The sequence below is a fragment of the Capra hircus genome, chromosome 14, assembly GCF_001704415.2.
Source record: "Capra hircus breed San Clemente chromosome 14, ASM170441v1, whole genome shotgun sequence".
Classification (NCBI taxonomy): domain Eukaryota; kingdom Metazoa; phylum Chordata; class Mammalia; order Artiodactyla; family Bovidae; genus Capra; species Capra hircus.
This window is the reverse complement of record NC_030821.1, coordinates 47,236,797-47,257,722: the sequence shown is the minus strand read 5'-3', so window position 1 is coordinate 47,257,722 and position 20,926 is coordinate 47,236,797. Positions and strand designations below refer to the sequence as shown.

General features: G+C 38.6%; 1 protein-coding gene across 1 annotated transcript in view; it reads right to left on the bottom strand.

Annotated features, from left to right (window-relative positions):
- EYA1 (EYA transcriptional coactivator and phosphatase 1) overlaps window positions 1-20,926 on the bottom strand; it is a 376,069-nt gene that overhangs the window by 101,095 nt on the left and 254,048 nt on the right. Inside the window, exons 9-10 of the mRNA XM_018058424.1 lie at window positions 20,706-20,788; window positions 20,099-20,285 (exon numbers count right to left, since the gene is read on the bottom strand). Of these exons, the coding sequence (XP_017913913.1) occupies window positions 20,099-20,285; window positions 20,706-20,788 (270 nt within the window). The remainder of the gene's footprint in view (window positions 1-20,098; window positions 20,286-20,705; window positions 20,789-20,926) is intronic.

Genomic DNA, 20,926 nt, shown 5'->3' with positions numbered 1-20,926 from the left:
AAGATTGTTTATTATACAGCAGGGTACAACAGTAGTGCTAATTCTAACAGGGCACCATGGAAATGAGTCTAAAAATCATCATTTAGGTTTTATACAAACAAAGTATTTGCTGCTGTTTTAGAATTTGGGGACATAGCCTGCTGTGCAGTTTTGAAAGTCCTAATCTATGAACAAAGGGCATGCATCTTGTGCCCTTTGGCCCACAAACCCTTTAGCCTTCCTGCCTGTGGCTGTCACAAACAAATGCCTGAGCCAGAGGAGCAGCTCCACCTTGGGATTACATGCTTAGAGCACCTGCTTCGCGCCAGGCAAGATGCTAAGTGCAACAAGACAACGGTTCCTGTCCTGACGGAACCTCAGAGCTGCTGTGTTCCCTGCATATCAAGGCATCACATGGGACAGCCTGCCACTCAGGACCAAGTCTCCTTCTAGCCTCAAGCAAGAAACCTGCCTCCCCAACCACTGAAAAAATAAAAGCATCCACTCTCCATGCTTTCCACGCCTGGGTAAACCCCCTGCCAGTACTTTTCAGGCACTGTCTCCCCTCCTCTCTTGTTAGGAGGGACAAATTTCTGTGCTTCTAAAACCAACCTCTCATTTGGGCATGAGATCCCAGCCCCTGTCAACTACTTCAGTCAGTGTTCCTTTGGATCACTTACATATGCATACAGACTGGATCTATATCCTACCTGAAAAAATATCCCCAATTTTTTCCTCCAGTTTCTGCACCATTTTTCTATTACCTTGTAATGGACAGCAGAAATAAGTGAAAGAATTGGGTTTGCTGCATAAGTTTCTCCTCCTCCCATTCTCTTTTACATCCATTCCAATCATGCATGTCGCCAACACTCCCCTCTGCCAGTAGCCCCAGGGATGGCTTTCCCTGGTGGTCCAGAGATTAAGAATCCACCTGTGAATGCAGGGGACATGGGTTCAATTCCTGGTCCGGGAAGATCTAACGTGACTTGGGGCAACTAAGCCCGTGTGCCACAACTGCTGAGGCCTACACGCCCTAGAGTCCATGCTCCACAACAAGAGAAGCCACCACAGTGAGAAGCCCCTGCACTGCAACTGGAGGGTAGCTCCCTTGCGCACTGCAACTAGAGAAAGCCTGGGAGCAGCAACGAAGACCCAGCACAGCCAAAAAGAAAGAAGGAAATAGAAGCAATTATTAAAGAAAGAAGAAAAGATCCCCAGAGATTCCTGCTTTGTCATCTCCAATGATCAAGTCTCAGGTTCCATGTTTTCAAGCCTTCACTGGCATTACACCTGGTGGATCACACCGCACTCCCGTGCAACACTTACTTCCCACAGCCTCGTGCTCCCTCTGGCTCTCTCCCCTGCTGTATTCACACTCAGCATCCTGCTCAACTCATCCAGACACATCAGCTCTAAATGGCATCTCTGTTGACAAGTTTAGACTCTAAATGTTCCTGTGAGCATCAGACTTACTTATCCAACAACTTCCTTGCCATCCCTTCTCTGGATTTCTCAGAGGCATCTCAAACTCACATGTGCCAAACTGGAAACCCTGATGTCCCCAATTCCACCTTCTCTCCCTGCCATTTTCCCATATTAGTCAATGGCAAATGTGCTTTTCTAGCTGTTTGTACCCCAAACCACGGTCACCAATGACTCCTCTCTTACTCTTCACATTCAATCCACAGACAAATCCCAGTAGCTACCCTCTTTAACCTCTCTCAGGTCTGACAGCCATCAGTGCCTCCAGCCCAAGCCCGGCTCCCACTACATCTCACCTGGACCACTGGAAGCATCTCCTACATGATAGCCCCCAATCCCCATCTCACCTTGCCACAGCTCACTCTCGGGTCAACAACCAGACAGATGCCTTTTAAATGTCATGACATCTCGCTACTTCTCTGCTTAAACATTTCTCAAAGCACTCAAAACAAAACCCAAAGTCTACCCCATGCCTACACGCCTGCTGTGATGTGGGCTCTGTACCTCCCACCCTCACCCCTACATTTTCCTCTGCCAACGCACTCCAACCACACTGGACTTCCTGCCACTTCCCAAATCCACCAAGCACAGTCCCCAGTCCAAGCCTTCGTAATTCTGTTTCCTCTCCCAGAACAGTCTTCCCCTAAACACATAAGGTCTCTCCTCTATCCCCTTTCAGGTATCTGCTAAAATGTCACCTTGCTGGACCACAGTTCAGAAATAGTTCACCTGCTCTAACTCTTCTCTTTATGCACCATGTCATCCTTCCAGGTACTTCTGACTACTAAATGCATTTTAATATTTACTTATTGTCTGTGTCCACTCCAGTACTCTAGCCTGGAAAATCCCATGGATGGAGGAGCCTGGTAGGCTGCAGTCCATGGGATCGCTAAGAATCAGACACGACTGAGCAACTTCCCTTTCACTTTTCACTTTCCTGCATTGGAGAAGGAAATGGCAACCCACTCCAGTGTTCTTGCCTGGAGAATCCTGGGGACAGGGGAGCCTGGTGGGCTTCCGTCTATGGGGTCGCACAGAGTTGGACACAACTGAAGCGACTTAGCAGCAACAGCATTGTCTGTGTTCCCTGGTAAAATGTAAACTCCCAGAGGGCAGAGACTTTATTTTGTTCACTGCTAAGTCTCCCGTGTCTAGAACAGAGCCTGGAACATTCCAGAGGCTCAATAAAGTTTGTTGTTGGATGAACTAAATCTGGCACATGGAGCATCCTTGGTTCACAAAATGCACATGACCACATGATTGATATTCCCTGACGTAAAGTTTAATTTTCAAAACTCTCTTATAGGATCTCCCTGGCAGTCCAATGGTTAAGACTTCGCCTTCCAATGTAGGGGGTGCTGGTTTGATCCCTGGTTGGGGAGCTAAGATCCCACATGCCTCATGGTTGAAAAACCAAACAGAAAACATAAACAACATTGTAAACAAATTCAGTGACGACTTAAGAAAAAGGTGCATGTAAAAAACAACAGCAACAAAACACTCTCTTGAGGAATGTGTCACAGGTAAGTACGTATCTATGTGGCTTCACGCTCATTCAGGGAGAATGTGACACACACACTCAGTTCCTTATTCCATTTTCTGGGTTCAATCAACTTCATCTGGTACAGAACTAGGAGCTTTTATATGTATATATATAAAGTTATGACAAACCTAGACAGTGTATTAACAAGCAGAGACATCGCTTTGCTGACAAAGGTCCATATAGTCAAAGCTATGGTTTTTCCAGTAGTCATTACAGAAGTGAGAGTTGGACCATAAAGAAGGCTGAGTGCTGAAGAAATGATGCTTTCAAATTGTGGTGCTGGAGAAGACTCTTGAGAGTCCCTTGGACAGCAAGGAGATTAAACCAGGCAATCCTGAATGAAATCATCCCTGAATATTCATTGGAAGGACTGATGCTGAAGCGCCAATACTTTGGCCACCTGAAAGGAAAAGCTGACTCATTGGAAAAGACCCTGATGCTGGGAAAGACTGAGGGCAGGAGGAAAAGGGGACGACAGAGGATGAGATGGTTGGATGGCATCACCGACTCAGTGGACATGAATCTGAACAAACTCTGGGAGATGGTGAAGGACAGGGAAGCCTGGCACGCTGCAGTCCACGGGCTCACAAAGAGCGGGACATGACTTAGTGACTGAACAACAATTCTGTGTAACATGTTAGTGCCATTACATGAAGTGAACTGTTCAAAGTCACCTCTCTGGGCTCAGGTATCTTATTGGTAAAGATAATCATAAAGTGACTTCCAGCTTTAAAAAGCTTTGATCAGTCAATGAAATTTAGTTTAAGTTTGTTCTGATTGAAGTGATACCATCATTGAGCTCATTCAAAAGGGTCTGTATCTCTAGCCTTGGATGGACAGCCCTTTCCTATCCTTTCTGTCCCACACTCATTTGCATCTTTGGATGCTGAGGATACATTTCACCTCCTTTATTAGTTTTTTCTTCCAACACTTTACATAAGAAATCTCTGGTTCCTGAATTCTTCTGGACACTGTGCTGCTTCTCCTAGCTCTAAGGAAGCATTTTAAAGACAACCTTTCTTAGAGTTGGTTGTTCACACAGGATACTCCTTAAGGACAGCGAATAACCCTCTTGCTCTCTGTATCCACATGGAACCCAAGAGTACTTGGTAATTAAGAGATGCTCAATAATTAGCCAAGGGAATGTTAGAGAACACCACCAAATCTTCATTCACAAGTGGCAGAGAAAACCGTGCTTCCTGCCTTTCTTTCACCTAGAGAACAGTGTAACAAAATTTAATGGCAAGGTGGAGCAATACCTCTCAAGAGAACTGTACTTCCTCTATAACCTTTATCAACATCACAGCTGAGTCAAGGGAGGTAATTAGATGAACAAATGTACTGAAATGAACACATTAGGGGAAAAAAATGGGAAACTGGAAAGGAAAGAGATCCCTCAGAAAGAAAGTGCTTAGAATGCCCAGAACATTTAAAATGTCCTCAGGGATGGAAAAGAAAAGAAATTGCAGAAGTCAGCAATGATGTCAGTGGTAGAGAAAATGAATCCTTACATTTGGGAAGCATATTACAATTGGCAACATGCTTTTTATATGAATTACCTGAATTGAATACAAGCCTATGAACTAGACAAGAAGGAATGAGACTCTGAACAGAGAAAAGAAAAGATGGAGACGTGCTCTTGGGAGGCTATTATTAGGAGACTCTTGAAGGGGTTTTAGCCAAAATGGTGGCACTTAAAAGATGGCTGTAATGTAATTTGCAAAACAGGCATTTTCTCAGCATGAGTAGTTGTGGTAAATCTTTTCTCTGGCCTTTATTCTTATCAAATAAAACATTTAAATTCTTCATCTTATTTTCTGAGTAATTCATATCCTACATTCACCAAAAAGGGTTTAAGATACCCACCAAATATATACACAATAACTCTGCAGCAATCTTTTGAAACAATGAATGAGTATCTTAGAAGAACACCGAGTTGGGAATGTAAATAAAATGAAGCTGGAGGAGAGTGGTCAGTGCAGGTCTGCAGTCAGCAGAAATATCGGGTTGGCCATAAAGTTCATTCAGCTGTTTCCATAAGATGCTATGGAAAACCCAAAAGAACTTTTTTGGTAACCCAGTGACTCATGGACGATATAAAGTGAGACAAGACAATTTATCCACAGTTTTTGTAAAGAAACGAGATGGAAATACCTCACAGGATTGCTCATTGAGAGGGTGTGTGTGATACCAGGAACATGCCTTCCTAGTAAATAAAACAGCACGTTTCATAAGACTCTTAACTCCTAAGGCTGACTGCACTGGATTCCATATGGCTGACTTGGTGGTTCAGAGCACAGAACCCTTACTTTGGGCATCTTCCTTATTTTAAGGATGAAACTGAAGGTTTCTAGAAGAACAGGGCCATTATTTACCTTTCTGGCAGCTGCCAGAAGCCAGTTTCCACTTGAGTTTTAGATGGCAACAAGGGAGGAGGTTACACTGATGGGTAAGTTGGAGGAGAGCGATACTTGGCTGCTGAGTTGAGACAAAACTCACAAGCTTCGTTACTAAGTTAGTTACACTGAGAACAGAAATAACATTCTCTTATGAAAATTAAGATGCCTTACCAGGAGAGATTCCCAGGTGGAAGGCCACAGACCTGAGGGAAGGCCAATGATATTCCTCAAAAAGCTATTGAGGACCCATAGAGACCTACGAAGTAACAGGCCAACAAGCCTCCAAAGTGACCTGCCAATTTTATACTGGAAGATTTTTTAAGTGGGAGTTACCTCTCTTGGCAACAAATAACCAAATAACCTCATAAAATCCTTGAATAAATTACATTACACTATATAAGACTCTCAGTGACTATTACCTCACCAAAGGAAGTGCTCAGTTGTGTTAGACTTTTTGACCCCATGGACTGTAGCCTGCCAGCCTCCTCTGTCCATGGGATTTCCCAGGCAAGAATACTGGAGTGAGTTGCCATTTCCTACTCCAGAGGACTTCACAACCCAGGGGGATCAAACCCACATCTCCTGCACTGCAGGCAGGTTTTTGTGTGTGTGTGTGTTGATTTTTTTTTTACCGCTCGGCCCTTGGGGAAGCCCCTATCAAATGATAAGACTTAAAAGAAATTGATAACTTCAAGTTACCAGTCACAGAAACACATGTATAAAATAAGCCAAGGCAAGTACGCTTGATGACTAGTCTTAGAGAAGTAATCAGAAGTCAGAGACCAACAAGTATTAACTAACTTTCAGTTCAGTTGCTCAGTCACGTCCAACTCTTTGCGACCCTATGGACTGCAACACGCCAGGCTTCCCTGTCCATCACCAACTCCTGGAGCTTGCTCAAACTCAAGTCCATCAAGTTTGTAATGCCATCCAACAACTTCACCTTCTGTCGGCCCCTTTTCCTCCCACCTTCAATCTTTCCCAGCATCAGGGTCTTTTCTAAGGAGTCAGTTCTTTGCATCAGGTGGCCAAAGTATTGGGGCTTCAGCTTCAGCATCAGTCATTCCAATGAATATTCAGGACTTATTTCCTTTAGGATTGACTGGTCTGATCTCCTTGCAGTCTTATGGAAGTAATATATAAGAAGTCTTATAGAAGTAATCAGAAGTCCGAGACCAATAGCTATTATTTAACTTTAGGGAACTGTTTTGATTTCTGTCTTGCATGACCACTGCTTCTCTTTCACAAATCACTAATTGAGGTCTCCCAGGTAAAGCAGATCCTCAGTCAAGGTCTATTAACTAAGTTAAGGGAATTTTATCATCCCTGGAGTCAGGCCACTATCCACTCTCCAGTGCTTTATGGATGACCTCAGAGAAACGTCTGTCATCCTTTTCACTTGCTTCAACTTCTGGCTTAAACCCTCATTCTATGGGCAAGAAATAGATGCGCACACTTTGGAGGCTTAACCTCTGAAACAACCACAACGCACAACTCACCCCAGTTATCATCTTCAAGAGGGGAGAACTCACTGGCTCCTGAGGCCAGGGACCTTGCCCTTCTTGCCACCTCTATGTCCCCAGCGCACAGCAAGCAGTCACACATATCTGTTGAATGCATAACTGAAAAAAACAAGTATCTGAAGGCCTAGATCTGCAGTCACTTTGTTCACCACCACATAATTTTATTCTCTCATTCATCTCATACACAAGAGTGGTAGTATCCTCGTTTCATAGAAAACTGATACACTACAGAACCAAGTGACGTGCCCAGAGTAAACAATAGAACCAGTATTCCAAGCCAGGTTAACCCCACTCTGAATCCCAAGTCACCACTCCAGTTTCTCTCAATTATATTCCAAGAAGTGTGATGCCCAAGAGAAGTTCACAGATATGCCTTGTGGGGGGGGAGGGTGGGAGGAGAGTGGTACTCAGGCAGGTGTGATTAGGAAACACTGTGCATTATATTCAATTCTTAATAAATATCACTGTATCAAAGGATCACAGAAGACTTAAAGGAACCCTGCTAGCTTTAAACCTGAAGACTCGTGACCCTAACTGATCCTACCTTGGGAACTCATTAAAGGACATCCATCCCAACTTTCTGGAGACAGCAGTGCTTCCTGGGGCACTGTGGGAAGCCTGTACCATGTCACATCTATCAAGGCTGCCACTCCAACTTGCATTCAAGAGATGCCGCTGATAGCAGGCCACACCACTCTGCAAAAACTTAAACTTTTTGGACTCCTTATTCATAACCAGTAGAGTGAATGTCTCCCACTCCAGTACTATTGCCTGGAAAATCCCATGGACGGAGGAGCCTGGTAGGCTGCAGTCCATGGGGTCGCTAAGAGTCAGACACAACTGAGTGACTTCACTTTCACTTTTCACTTTCATGCACTGGAGAAGGAAATGGCAACCCACTCCAGTGTTCTTGCCTGGAGAATCCCAGGGACGGGGGAGCCTGGTGGGCTGCTGCGTATGGGGTCACACAGAGTCAGACACGACTGAAGCGACTTAGCAGCAGCAGCAGCAGAGTGAATGTCTTAGGCAAAAGAATCTATAAGGTCACTCCTAACTTTAAAATTCAAAATTGTCCCTAGGGTTTAACTGCTCCAGGCTAAAGTTCCTTAAGTGGATTTGTACCTTGAAGAGACTGTTAGTTTGCAAATCAGTTATGTTCTAAATATTTTTGCATCAGTTGTTTGAAACTCAGAATCTATTTTCTCACAGACACATAGTAGACATGAGTTCCCAACCAAATCATGACCATCAAGTCTAATCAACAGTCCTGGTGAAAACCGCACACACACAACACAGAACGTCAGAAAACTATACTCAGATATCGGCAGTTTCATCAAAGCGAAAAGTACAAAAATGTGTCTTAAATAATGGCTCTAAAGAAAATGCAATTCTAACTTTATAGAGTTTCTGAAGGGGTAACAGAAATATTTTCAAATGTGTTGGAAGGTGATTGTACTGGATTAAGACTGCATGCTTGTCTTTTTTCCATTCACTTTAAAATGCACATCTTCCCTTGAGACAAGAGTATTACCATCCCTATACTTAGTTCTCATCAACCATGACCTGTGAGTGGACCAAAAAAACAAGAACAGTCAGTAAGGTAGAGAATGAAGTCATTTGCAGGGAAAGGGTTAAGGGATGTTGTGAAACTGTCTCCTAAGCAGGTCCGTGGCAGTAATTATTAAACAGGATAAATAGGGAATAGGAATCAGAGCAGATTTAGGGAAGAGGAAGGTAAGAGAGAAAGTGTACATCTGGTTGTGGATCATTTAAGAGCCTACACACTGATATTATAATTCAGGAAACATAGTACAACATCACCTTAGATATATCGTATACTATTGTCCCTATAATTTCAGACAGACCTGTTATTTTATTAGCAAATAGAGTTCATTCAAATGGTGAACGTATATTTAAACTGAATACCTTCTAACAGAGGCTTTTAGTTGAGTGATTATGCTCATACGGGCTATGACTGATTAAAGAAAATGTACCCCATATAGCTACTACTTATTATGAGTCTGTTTACATTTTCATTTTTCTGCTTGCTTGAAATCTCAGACCCAGTGGTTTCAAGAAGCAGCATGCTTTCCTGATTAAGGACACAAAGTTGAAGCCAAACTTCTAGAAGTTAAATTCAGTGCTGCAGCTGACCTCTCCTTAGCTTCCTTGTCTATAAAATGTGGGTGATGATGACACTGCCTATTCCCCTGGGCCTGATAGAAATGAACTAAGTTCATACACAAACAGTGCTTGGAATGACGCTTGGTACATGGTAAGTGCTCAAAATGCACGTGCCATCGTTACGGGTGTGTTTTAAGTCACTTCAGTCGTGTTCGACTCCCTGCGACCCTATGGACTGTAGTGCACCAGACTCCTCTGACCATGGGATTCTCCAGGCAAGAATACTGGAGTGGGTTGCCATGCCCTCCTTCAGGGGATCTTCCCAACCCAGGGATCGAACCTGTGTCTCTTATGTCTCTGGCACTGGCAGGTGAGTTCTTTACCACTAGCGCCACCTGGGGCCATCATTATACTGGCATATGAAATATAAAAATCAACAAAGCTATATATTGAATATTTCTCTGCATATTACTAAGAGAAAAATGTAGGGTACAGAATATCTTTAAGGAAAAATAAAACTAATGAAAAGTATACATACTTGAATATGAAAAAAGAAGTGCTCAGGGTATGTCCTATGTCTAAGTTTACAGAAACAAAGTATCACTAGGAGACACAAGAAGCTCTGCTGGAAGAAATTAAGGGTAGGGAAGATGAAGGGGTTTTTATTCTTTTCTGTAAACCCTTGTGGACCTTTGTAATTTTGTTCACGCTCACTTATTATTATTCAATACACTGAAAAGATATTCATTAAACTTAAATTTATTTTGACTATGAAGCTAGGAATAAAACTGATAGCCATTAATCATCAATATCACCTCTATTGAAAAGTTAATCCCAAACTCATCCATTAAGCCATCCAATCCCAATTAAATGAAGTGGAGAGATGGGAAACACATACAACTTTCTATGTCCTTTGCCCAACCATCTCCAATTTAAAAATTTAATCTATATGAACGGATAAAGAAGTTGTGTACATATATACAGTAGACTATTAGCCATAAAAAAGAATGAATTTGAGTCAGTTCTAGTGAAGTGGATGAACCTAGAGCCTGTTATACAGAGTGAAGTAAGTCAAAAAGAGAAACATAGCATATTAACACATATATATGGAATCTAGAAAAATGGTACGGATGAACCTGTTTGCAGGGTAGCAATAGAGAAAAGCAGAGACAGAGTTGTGCACACAGCAGGGGGAATGAGAGGGTGAAAAGGATTCAGGGTAGCATTGAAACATGTACATTACCATATGTAAGACAGCTAGCTAGCGGGAATTTGCTGTATGATGCAGGGAGCTCAACCTCGTGCTCTGTGACAACCTGGAGGGGTGGGATGGGCTGGGAGGTGGGAGGGAGGTTCAAGAAGGAGGGGACATATGTATACCCGTGGGTGATTCATGGTGATGTATGGCAGAAACCAACAAAACATTGCAAGGCAAATTATCCTCCAATTTAAAGAAAACTAGAAATAAAATTTTAAAAAATTTTAATCTGTAAATGCTAATGTCCTTCAACTTAAAAAAGGGGACTTATATTGATTTGTGTTGGTCACAAAGGATACTTAAGACTTCACAGAAATAATGACTCACTTAGCTACAAAAGAAGATAACATGATAAATGTCTGGGAGATATGTAAACTAATTAGCTCAATAATATATGCTTTCTGATCTTTATTATTTTTATGCCAATTATCCATTACATATAAATATAAGAAAGAATGACATATTGGAATCCAAGTGTACTAAAACTGACGCTAAGGCATCCTGATTTCATGCCAGCTAACTGAAAAAATTAGTCAAACTAGTACTGAGGCACATGGGTAAATGTGAAAACACTGGATTTTTCAACTTCCTAGAAACAAATCTAAAATTCAAAGGTATGGCAATTGACAACATTCCTGGCAAAAAAAATTTTTAAGTGAATTTTATAATTTCATTAAGGTTAACACCACACATTCCCTGGGGTCAGGGGCAGGGGGGTAGTGGATGACAAATAAATGCCATCAAGACAACCAAGCACAGGAACCCCAAACATCTGTTTTGTTTTCTCACATCTTAATAGCCTGGCTATTTTAGATACAAACATTTGTTTTGCTGACAATGTTTCCAAAATGCTGGTTCAAATTTTGTTGAAATAGTTGCTTTTTGAGCTGAACAAACAACAAACTGCAAACCCCTCCGAAGTCCACCAGGCATCTATGGAAAGGAGCAAATATGGCCTAAAGTTTTGCAAAACAGTTCATGCAGCAAAATATAGGTAATATAGATGTGGCATTCATAGTGTTCCTGCATTCACTGGGAAGACGGCCGGCAGTCTAGTTTTTCATCCCATCTCACCAAGCTCCTGTTCGAGTTGAGAACTCTCCTGCCACTCTGCGAAAGAATGTTTCCCTGTGTTTCATGTGCTTTGCTCTACTTTCTAGGCCTTGGCAAGGATCAAAGAAGCAGAGGGAACAAATCGTTTCCCATGCATATTGAATTCCCTCTTATACTGATTTTTCCTCTGTCACTTGAAATTCAATATTGGTAAGAGTCCTGCACATCACCTTAACCAGTAAACTGTCTGCAGGCAGTCAAAGCATGAAAAGGGAGATTTCAACATTAAGGTTTTTGTAAGAAATTCAAATGAGCAAATTCTTTGAAAAAGGAACTTTCTATGTGATCCATGCTAAACTTCATAAATACATAATTAGCTTTTATTTCCATTTGATCTAAAATTATGTATTTAGTTTTATCTCTCTCTGATTGCTTTGTACTACCCTAAAATTACAATGTTACAGGTAAATAGCCCTTTCATAAGAACTTGGCTTCAAAATTTCTGATCAACTTCAGTATTTAAGAGTTACATGCCTATTTTCCTCACCTGTAAATGGAAACAAATAGTACTGACTTCATGGGTATGTTTATAAGATTACAAGTAATATGTTGTAAAGCTTTAAACACAGTAATTATACTTTTACTATGTATTATTATTATATTCACCATCATAATAATTGTGAGATGTTCTAAGACTTTATGGGCAAGAATAACGTTTTCAAGCCAATTTAATTAACTAATAGCACAGTAATTAGATTACAAATGAGTACTCATATTTTAATTATACATGTAAGAGTCATATAATAAAAACATTTTTTAAAGAATGGCTTAAGTGTTCTTTTTAGAAAAGTCAATTTCAAAAGTCTCTTCGTGAATGACTCTCAAAGTAGTTAAATTATCTTTATCTCATTTTTTAAAAAATGTATTCAGTTATATTGGTAACAATATGACTTCAGATTTCAGGGTTCAGTTCAAGGAAAGAAAATATTCTTTTCATTTCAGTGGCTAAGAGATGATAGTATGAGAGCTTAGATGTCAGCACAAAAGGAAAGCAGCCTTAAATGTCCTTTTCTTTTTCCTTACTCTATGTATTTTTAAATATAGAAGAAAAATCATTAACTTTGCAAAGAAAAATTGTTTTAAAAATAAAAACATGTTCTTTTAACATTTTAAAAGATATTTAAAATGAAAGCCATGATTTAAAAATTAAAGTAATATTGGATTTAATTTTGATATTATTTTACAGTATTTTGAGCAGAGTTTACTCTGACCAAAATTTTCTTATAGTAGATAACAGAATGTCAATGTACTATGTAATACCCTTCTCTCAGAAACAAAACATTCTCTGTCTAATTGGGAAGATGTGAATAACTGGATGGCTGTGATAAATGATATATACTGTGCACTATCAAATTTCTCAGATTTTTCTCCAGTCAAGTATATATAAAATATATGTCTCTTTAGAAGGTAAGATTTCAATGATAGTGAAAATAAAAATAATCTGAACTAAATGAAAATAGAAAAAACCTATCAAATATTGTGGGATGCAACAAAAGCAGTGTTTAAAGGGAACTTCACAGTATTAAATGTGTATATTAGAAAAGAAGATAGATTTAAAATCAATTATCTAAACTTCAAGCCTTAGAAAAGTGGAAAAAGAGGGGCAAATTAAATCAAAAGCAGAAGAAATCCTAAAAATCCTAGAAGTCAGTGAAACTGAAAATAGGAAAACAATAGAGAAAAATCAATAAAACTAAAAGCTGGCGAGAGGAGAACGGGACGACAGAGGATGAGATGGTTGGATGGCATCACCGATTTGATGGACATGAGTTTGAGCAAGCTCCAGGAATTGGTGATGGACAGGGAAGCCTGGCATGCTGCAGTCCATGGGGTTGCAAAGAGTCGGACACACCTGAGCAACTGAACTGAAAAGTTGGCTCTTTGAAAAGACCAAAAAATTAATAAACTTCTAGTTGGGTTAACCAAGACAAAAAAGAGAGAAGACACAAATTTATAATACCAGAAATAAAAGAGGGGTCCATCACTAGCAATTCCATGGACATTAAAAGGATAATAAAAGAATATTCTGAACAACTCTATGCCCCCACAAACTTTATAGATCATAACATAAGAGAAAACCTAGAGTTTGGCAATGAGTCTTCAGATACTAAACCAAATGATGTTCCATGAAAGGAAAAAAAAAAAGTTCATTCAAATTAAAAACCTCTGCTTTGCAAAAGATAATGCTTAGAATGAAAAGACAATATATAGACCAGGAGAAAGTATTTGCAAAAGTACATGTGATAAAGGACATATCTGAAATATACAAATAACTTTTAAAACTCAACAACAAAATGACCTGATTAAAAAGTGGGCAAAAGATCTGAACAGATACCTCATCAAAGAAGATACACAGAAGGCAAATAATTATACGAAAAGATATACTCAACATCATATTTCATTAGGAAAGTGCAAATTAAAACAATTAGACAGCAAAACACACCTATCAGAATGGCCCAAATCTGAAAGCTGACAAACCAAATGCTAGCAAAGATGTGGAGGAAAAAAAACTCTCATTTTTGCTGGTAGAAATGCAAAATGGTACAGCCACTTTGAAAGACATTTTGGCAACTTCTTATAAAACTAAACATACTCTTACCATACAATCTGGCCATCAGACTCAGGAATTTTCCGAGACGAGTTGAAAACCTATGTCCATATAAAAACCTACATGAATGCTTATAGTAGTTTTATTTATAATTGCTAAAATTGGAAGCAACCAAGATATCCTTCAGTTGGGAGTGGGAAGGCTGGCATTGCTAGTTGAAGAGGAGGCACAATTTTTATGAATTCAATAAGTTAATTAAAATTGTGTTGAATGATCAGATAAATTTCACTATACTTCTCAAGGTATATGGATTCTTACCTATCTCCAAATGATATAAATTTTTTTAAGACTGTCAATGCATGACTAACAAATTCTTTTTTTTTAATGAATGCAAAGGCACTGGTTTTAGTTTTTAAAACTTGAAATTATGCTTTCATCTTCAAATTATGTTATTTTTAATGTATGACATATGTCTACTTAAAGGAGGATACAGCTTTCAATATTTAACTACAAACATATTAGAATAACTTATGAGTTTAAGATTCATAAGGAAGTATGTATTTATAACAAATACTGCATAATATCATAGACTTGAAAGATTACTATCGTGCATATAAATTTTAAAATGTAGAATTAAAAATAAATGAGGCCTGGGAATTCCCTGGCTGTCCACTGGTTAGGACTCCACGCTTCCATTTACAGTTTCAATCCGTGATTGGGGAACTAAGATCCCGTAATCATGAGGCATAGCCAAAGAAACAACAAAAACATAAACTCAACTGAAACAATGAGTCCTTACCTATTCATACTGAAAAAAGCCCTTACAAGGTCATCTTATTTGTGCATTATGATACAACAATTCTATGAACAATAAAGAACGGATATCATAAAGCATGGAAGAACTCATGGATTGTGGATTCATCTGTTCTGTGTAATTCCATGAAACTGAAAGGCAGAAACTTAGTTATACATGAGATAATGACTAAAATTTAACTTTCCAGTATTGCAAAATACTGACTTTAAACCAAATAAGACTATTAATCGGAAAAAAAAGCACCTGAAATAATTTCAACCTAAATAAACATGTTATTTTAACTACTGTTTCAATCTCAAAACAAAAATGTTACGTTATATGTAATAAAACATTCTTATAATTCTTTAATGATTTTTATAGACTTTACCATCAACACTCTGTTGTCATCTATACTGTTCTATATGACTAGTGAGAAAGTAAAGGGAATGCCAGACAACTTAGGCTGAATCCACAGTCTTACTACAAATGTTTAAAAAACATATGAAAATTTCCTTGAATTTTTAAAGTGATCCACATTTCTTTTTCAATGTGTAAACTCACTAAACTTTTCACTCCTCATGATGTAACACAATAAAGGTTGATCCACTACACACATTTTTAGTGGGAAGTGCTGAATATTAAAAAAATCTGAAAAATATTATTTTTTCTCCACTTCAATTCATTCCTATTCTATAGCCATAAAGATACTGAAATTGAAATAAGTACCTAGAACACTAAGCACACATTCAAATAAAACCTAAAATAAATCATTTAATCTTAAAATAAAATTATATATACTTTTCGAAAATTATAATGTCACATTTTTCCCATCTGGTGTGGCTTGGTGCCCACTAATCCCCACTCTTTCACATGGCATCCCTTTTACAAACAAAATTCACTTAGAACAATGTCAAGTTTCAGACATAAAGTTTTATGATATGTCCAAATGGCCTTTTTATAAAGCTCTAATCAAACTTAATTTAAGAAATGACTAAGTCTTCAGTTTGTTTTATACTGTGCTCTTCACAACCAAAATGTCATTAATTAAGTAAAATTATTCAGCTGTCTCCTTTTCTCAGTATCTTATTCCACAGACCCTAAAGAGACTTTCTGTTTCACATTCACATATCTGTCCTCATTTCAAAGTGCCTTTCGGTCCTCAAGAACCTTTCATGACCCAGAAGATTCATGTAAAAACACAAGCTATCTCTAAATTTCAATAAACCATTATTTCTTCTCTTGATGCCTACGTGAAGTCAATGTGACAAGGAAGAGACAGGAAAGTTCTACAGTAACTTCTACCAGACATTTGATTCCTTTTATAACAAAGTTTACTTAAGTGTGATTATATAGATGCGAAATCTAATCAAAAGGCGGAAAAATACATACATGAGGTTCTATGAATACTGTTTTTATATATGTGAACTGAGTGAATATTATATCAAGCTACTTTTTAAAACTGAAGTATAATCCATTGACAATGTAATGTTAGTTGCAGGTGTACAGCATAGTGATTCAGTAGTAATATATACACACACACATATGTTTATATTTAGCACAGTGATTCCGTCTTATTTATATATCTTATATATTCTTCTTCAGATTCTCTTCCCTTATAAGTTATTCAAAATATTGAGTATAGTTTTCTGTGCTTTGCAGTAAGTCCTTATTGGTTATCTACTATATATATAGTAGTGTTAATCCCAGCCTCCTAATTTCTTACTTCTCCAACCTCCACTTCACCCTCTGGTAACCATAAGTTTCTTTCCGATGTCTGTGAGTCTCTTTCTGATCTGGAAATAAGTTCATCTGGGTTTTTTTCTTAAGTTTTCACATATAAGCCATGTCATAAGATAAAAGCTCATTTTTTTCTTAAATAAAAGTAAGTGGAATATGATAATCAAGATAAACATGTCTAGAGTTGGGATATGCAGCAGAAATTGTATTTATAGTTAGCTGGAATACAAGATTAAGAATGATTTAACTTCCTACTCTGGAACAAAACAGTGTCTACACCCATTTAAGAGAAAAAGTAGAATGATAAACACTTAAAGGAGTTTTGAGGAGGATCATCTGCTAACATTTACAAGGTAATCCTACAGTCAAAATTTAAATCAGCATCTATCATATAAAACTTTTTTCTCCCCATGATTTGGGATAACCACTGAGAATTAATTAATACTCTGATCACGTCATAGAAGTGAGTTACAATGTAAGACCATTTTAATATGACTGACTGGGCTCTGGCTTTAGGAGTAAAAGGCAAAGGGAAAAAACTCACGGCTTCTTTAAGGATAATAGTCCACTTCTAATCTATGAAAGGAAAGATTATATTTTTAAAAAGTTAAGGATGCAGGGCTTCAGTGGTGATAGAGTGGTTAAGACTCTGCACTCCCAATGCAGGAAGCCTGGGTTCGATTCCTGATCAGGGAACTGGATCTCACATGCTGCAACTTAAAGTTCACATGCACAACTAAAAGATCCGGTGTGCTGCAACTAAGATCTGGCACAGCCAGCCAGACAGACATTTTAAAAAGTTAAGAATGCAAGAAGCACAAGAGGATATTTAAGAAACTCAGGTGGAGGCCAATTCAGAAAATTAAGCATACACTATTAAGAGTTCCAGAAAAAATTAATGGAGGGGAAAAAGTATTAAAGACATAGTAGACAGACTTTTGGAGATAGAGTTTCATTTAAAAGGACCCGTCAAATGTACACTTGCTCCTTAAGAAAAGCTATGATAAGCCTAGACAGCATATTCAAAAGCAGAAACATCACTTTGCTTTCAGAGGTCCATCTAGTCAAAGTTAAGGTTTTTCTAGTAGTCATGTACACATGTGAGAGGTGGACCATAAAGAAGGTGGAGTGCCAAAGAAATTGATGCTTTTTAACTGTGGTGCTGAAATAGAAAGCCCAGAGATAAATTCACACACCTATGGACACCTTCTCTTTGACAAAGGAGGCAAGAATATACAATGGGGAAAAGATAATCTCTTTAACAAGTGGTGCTGGGAAAATTGGTCAACCACTTGTAAAAGAATGAAACTAGAACACTTTCTAACACCATACAGAAAAATAAACTCAAAATGGATTAAAGATCTAAACGTAAGACCAGAAACTATAAAACTCCTAGAGGAAAACATAGGCAAAACACTCTCTGATATAAATCACAGCAGGATCTTCTATGACCCACCTCTCAGAGTAATGGAAATAAAAGCAAAAATAAACAAATGGGACCTCATTAAACTTAAAAGCTTTTGCACAACGAAGGAAACTATAGATGAAAAGACAGCCTTCAGAATAGGAGAAAATAATAGCAAACGAAACAACTGACAAAGAATCAATCTCAAAAATATACAAGCAACTCCTGCAGCTCAATTCCAGAAAATTAAATGACCCAATCAAAAAATGGGCCAAAGAACTAAACAGACATTTCTCCAAAGAAGACATACGGATGGCTAACAAACACATGAAAAGATGCTCAACATCACTCATTATCAGAGAAATGCAAATCAAAACCACAATGAGGTACCATCTCATGCCGGTCAGAATGGCTGCTATCCAAAAGTCTACAAACAATAAATGCTGGAAAGGATGTGGAAAAAAGGGAACCCTCCTACACTGTTGGTGGAAATGCAAACTAGTACAGCCACTATGGAGAACAGTGTGGAGATTCCTTAAAAAACTGGAAACAGAATTGCCATACGACCCAGCAATCCCACTGCTGAGCATACACACTGAGGAAACCAGAACTGAAAGAGACACATGAACCCCAATGTTCATCGCAGCACTTGTTTATAAAAGCCAGGATATGGAAGCAACCTAGATGTCCATCGGCAGATGAATGGATAAGAAAGTTGTGGTACATATACACAATGGAATATTACTCAGCTATTAAAAAGAATACATTTGAATCAGTTCTAATGAGGTGGATGAAACTGGAGCCTATTATACAGAGTGAAGTAAGTCAGAAAGAAAAACACCAATACAGTATACTAAAGCATATATACGGAATTCAGAAAGATGGTAATGATGACCCTATATGCAAGACAGCAATAGAGACACAGATGTATAGAATAGTCTTTTGGACTCTGTGGGAGAAGGTGAGGGTGGGATGATTTGAGAGAATAGCATTGAAACATGTATATTACCGTATGTGAAACAGATCACCAGTCAGGTTCGATGCATGAAACAAGGTGCTCAGGGCTGGTGCACTGGGTTGACCCTGAGGGATGGGATGGGGAGGGACGTGGGAGAGGGTTCAGGATGGGGAACACATGTACACCCATGTCTGATTCATGTCAATGTATGGCAAAAACCACCACAATATTGTAAAGTTATTAGCATCCTATTAAAATAAATTAAAAAAAATAAAATAAACTGTGGTGCTGGAGAAGACTCTTGAGACTCCCTTGGACAGCAAGGAGATCAAACCAGTCAATCCTAAAGGAAATCAACCCTGAATATTGATTGGAAGGACTGATGCTGAAGCTCCAGTATTTTGGGCACCTGAAGCAAAGAGCCAACTCATTGGAAAAGACTTTGATGCTGGGAAAGATTGGGGGCAGGAGAAGGGGATAACACAGGATGAGGTGGTTGAATGGCATCACTGACTCAATGGACATGAGTTTGAGCAAACTCTGGGACATAGTGAAGGACAGGGAAGCCTAGCATGCAGCAGTCCATGGGGTTACAAAGAGTGGGACATGACTTAGTGACTGAACAACCACAACCAAATACTGTGAAGTACAAAAAATGCCCTCTCTCAGAAACATTGTTATAAAATTCACAGTAGGTCATGAGTGGGAAAGGGTAGGCCAAAAGAATCACTGTCTTCCATGATTGATCCTTAGAGGCTATTTGATTTTTTGAAAAACATTAACTAGTTCATGACGATAAACATGAACTATAACTTTGCTAAACTTAACTATAACTTTAACTAAATTCAAGATGATGTCATTTATATTCATATGTCAACACATTTAGTTAAAGTTATAGTTAAGCATCCTAGCTAAATATTTATAATTATACATCCAAAAAGCTACATATATACCCTGAAAATGGAGTACATGTACAACTAAATAAAATCGCATGTATTTTTACACGAGATCATATCTCATCTTATTTCATGTAATTTTCAAGTTTATAACTTCATATGAAAGCTTTTAAGCAAATAAGTAAAAATAAAATTAATGTCACAATCATGCTGCTTGACTAAAGGCCTTGCCAAAACTTGCCAAAAGTGTGCAACCATTGTCATGAATATACGACTGTAGAAAAATGCATTTAAACCATCAGAAATACAGCCTGCAGGACTAATAAAGGCAAGTAATTACCTGCTGCGGGATCTGTAACTGCTTGGCTGGTAATGCCGGATGGTGGCTCCTGAAGCTGGTAAGTGGCATTCGTGGACGGCGTTGTTGGGCTGCTGTTGCTACTCGTCATGTAATGTGCTGGATACGGTGAGCTATTATAATACTGTGCGTACTGACCCTGGCCGAAACTGGGATAAGATGGATAGTCCTACCAAATTAAACCACACAAGAACAATCAGTCAGAACACAGCTGCTGCCTTCTTACATTTCAGAGTATAACCGTAAATACGTTTGCATCTCTGCTTTCTCTGAATTCACAAAGGAACACACAAGCACACACCTACTGAAATGCACGGACATGCAAACCAATTTTAGGTAAGATTGGATTCCCTCTTCATATTTCTTCTATTTCAGGTTGTATTATTAGGTAAAATTTAACCAATCTGAAAACCAAATGACTCACCATATAGGACTGCTAAAGACATTTTTTCAAGAGCAAAAAATCCATCAGAAAGCTTAAGAAAGCTCTCAATTATAGTGTAATATAAATGGATCTTTCTTTATATAAGAAAATCATCTACTACATTTTTTTTTTAATTTCAGAAGTCAACCTGGCTTTTAAAATTACCTGCTGTGAGCTGTTAAATCCAGAGGAATTTGTGAGTGAATTATTTCCTGTATATAATCCTGATGATGTTGTAAAACTGCTACCTAAAACAAAATGAAAAAAAAACATGGGTGACTAAGCTATGTCGAGCAATGTGTCTATAGGAAATTTGTATTTAGATAAAGTAGAGCTGGGGTCCAAAGAAATGCATTTGGTTTATCTTGAAACCAGAATAAATTGCC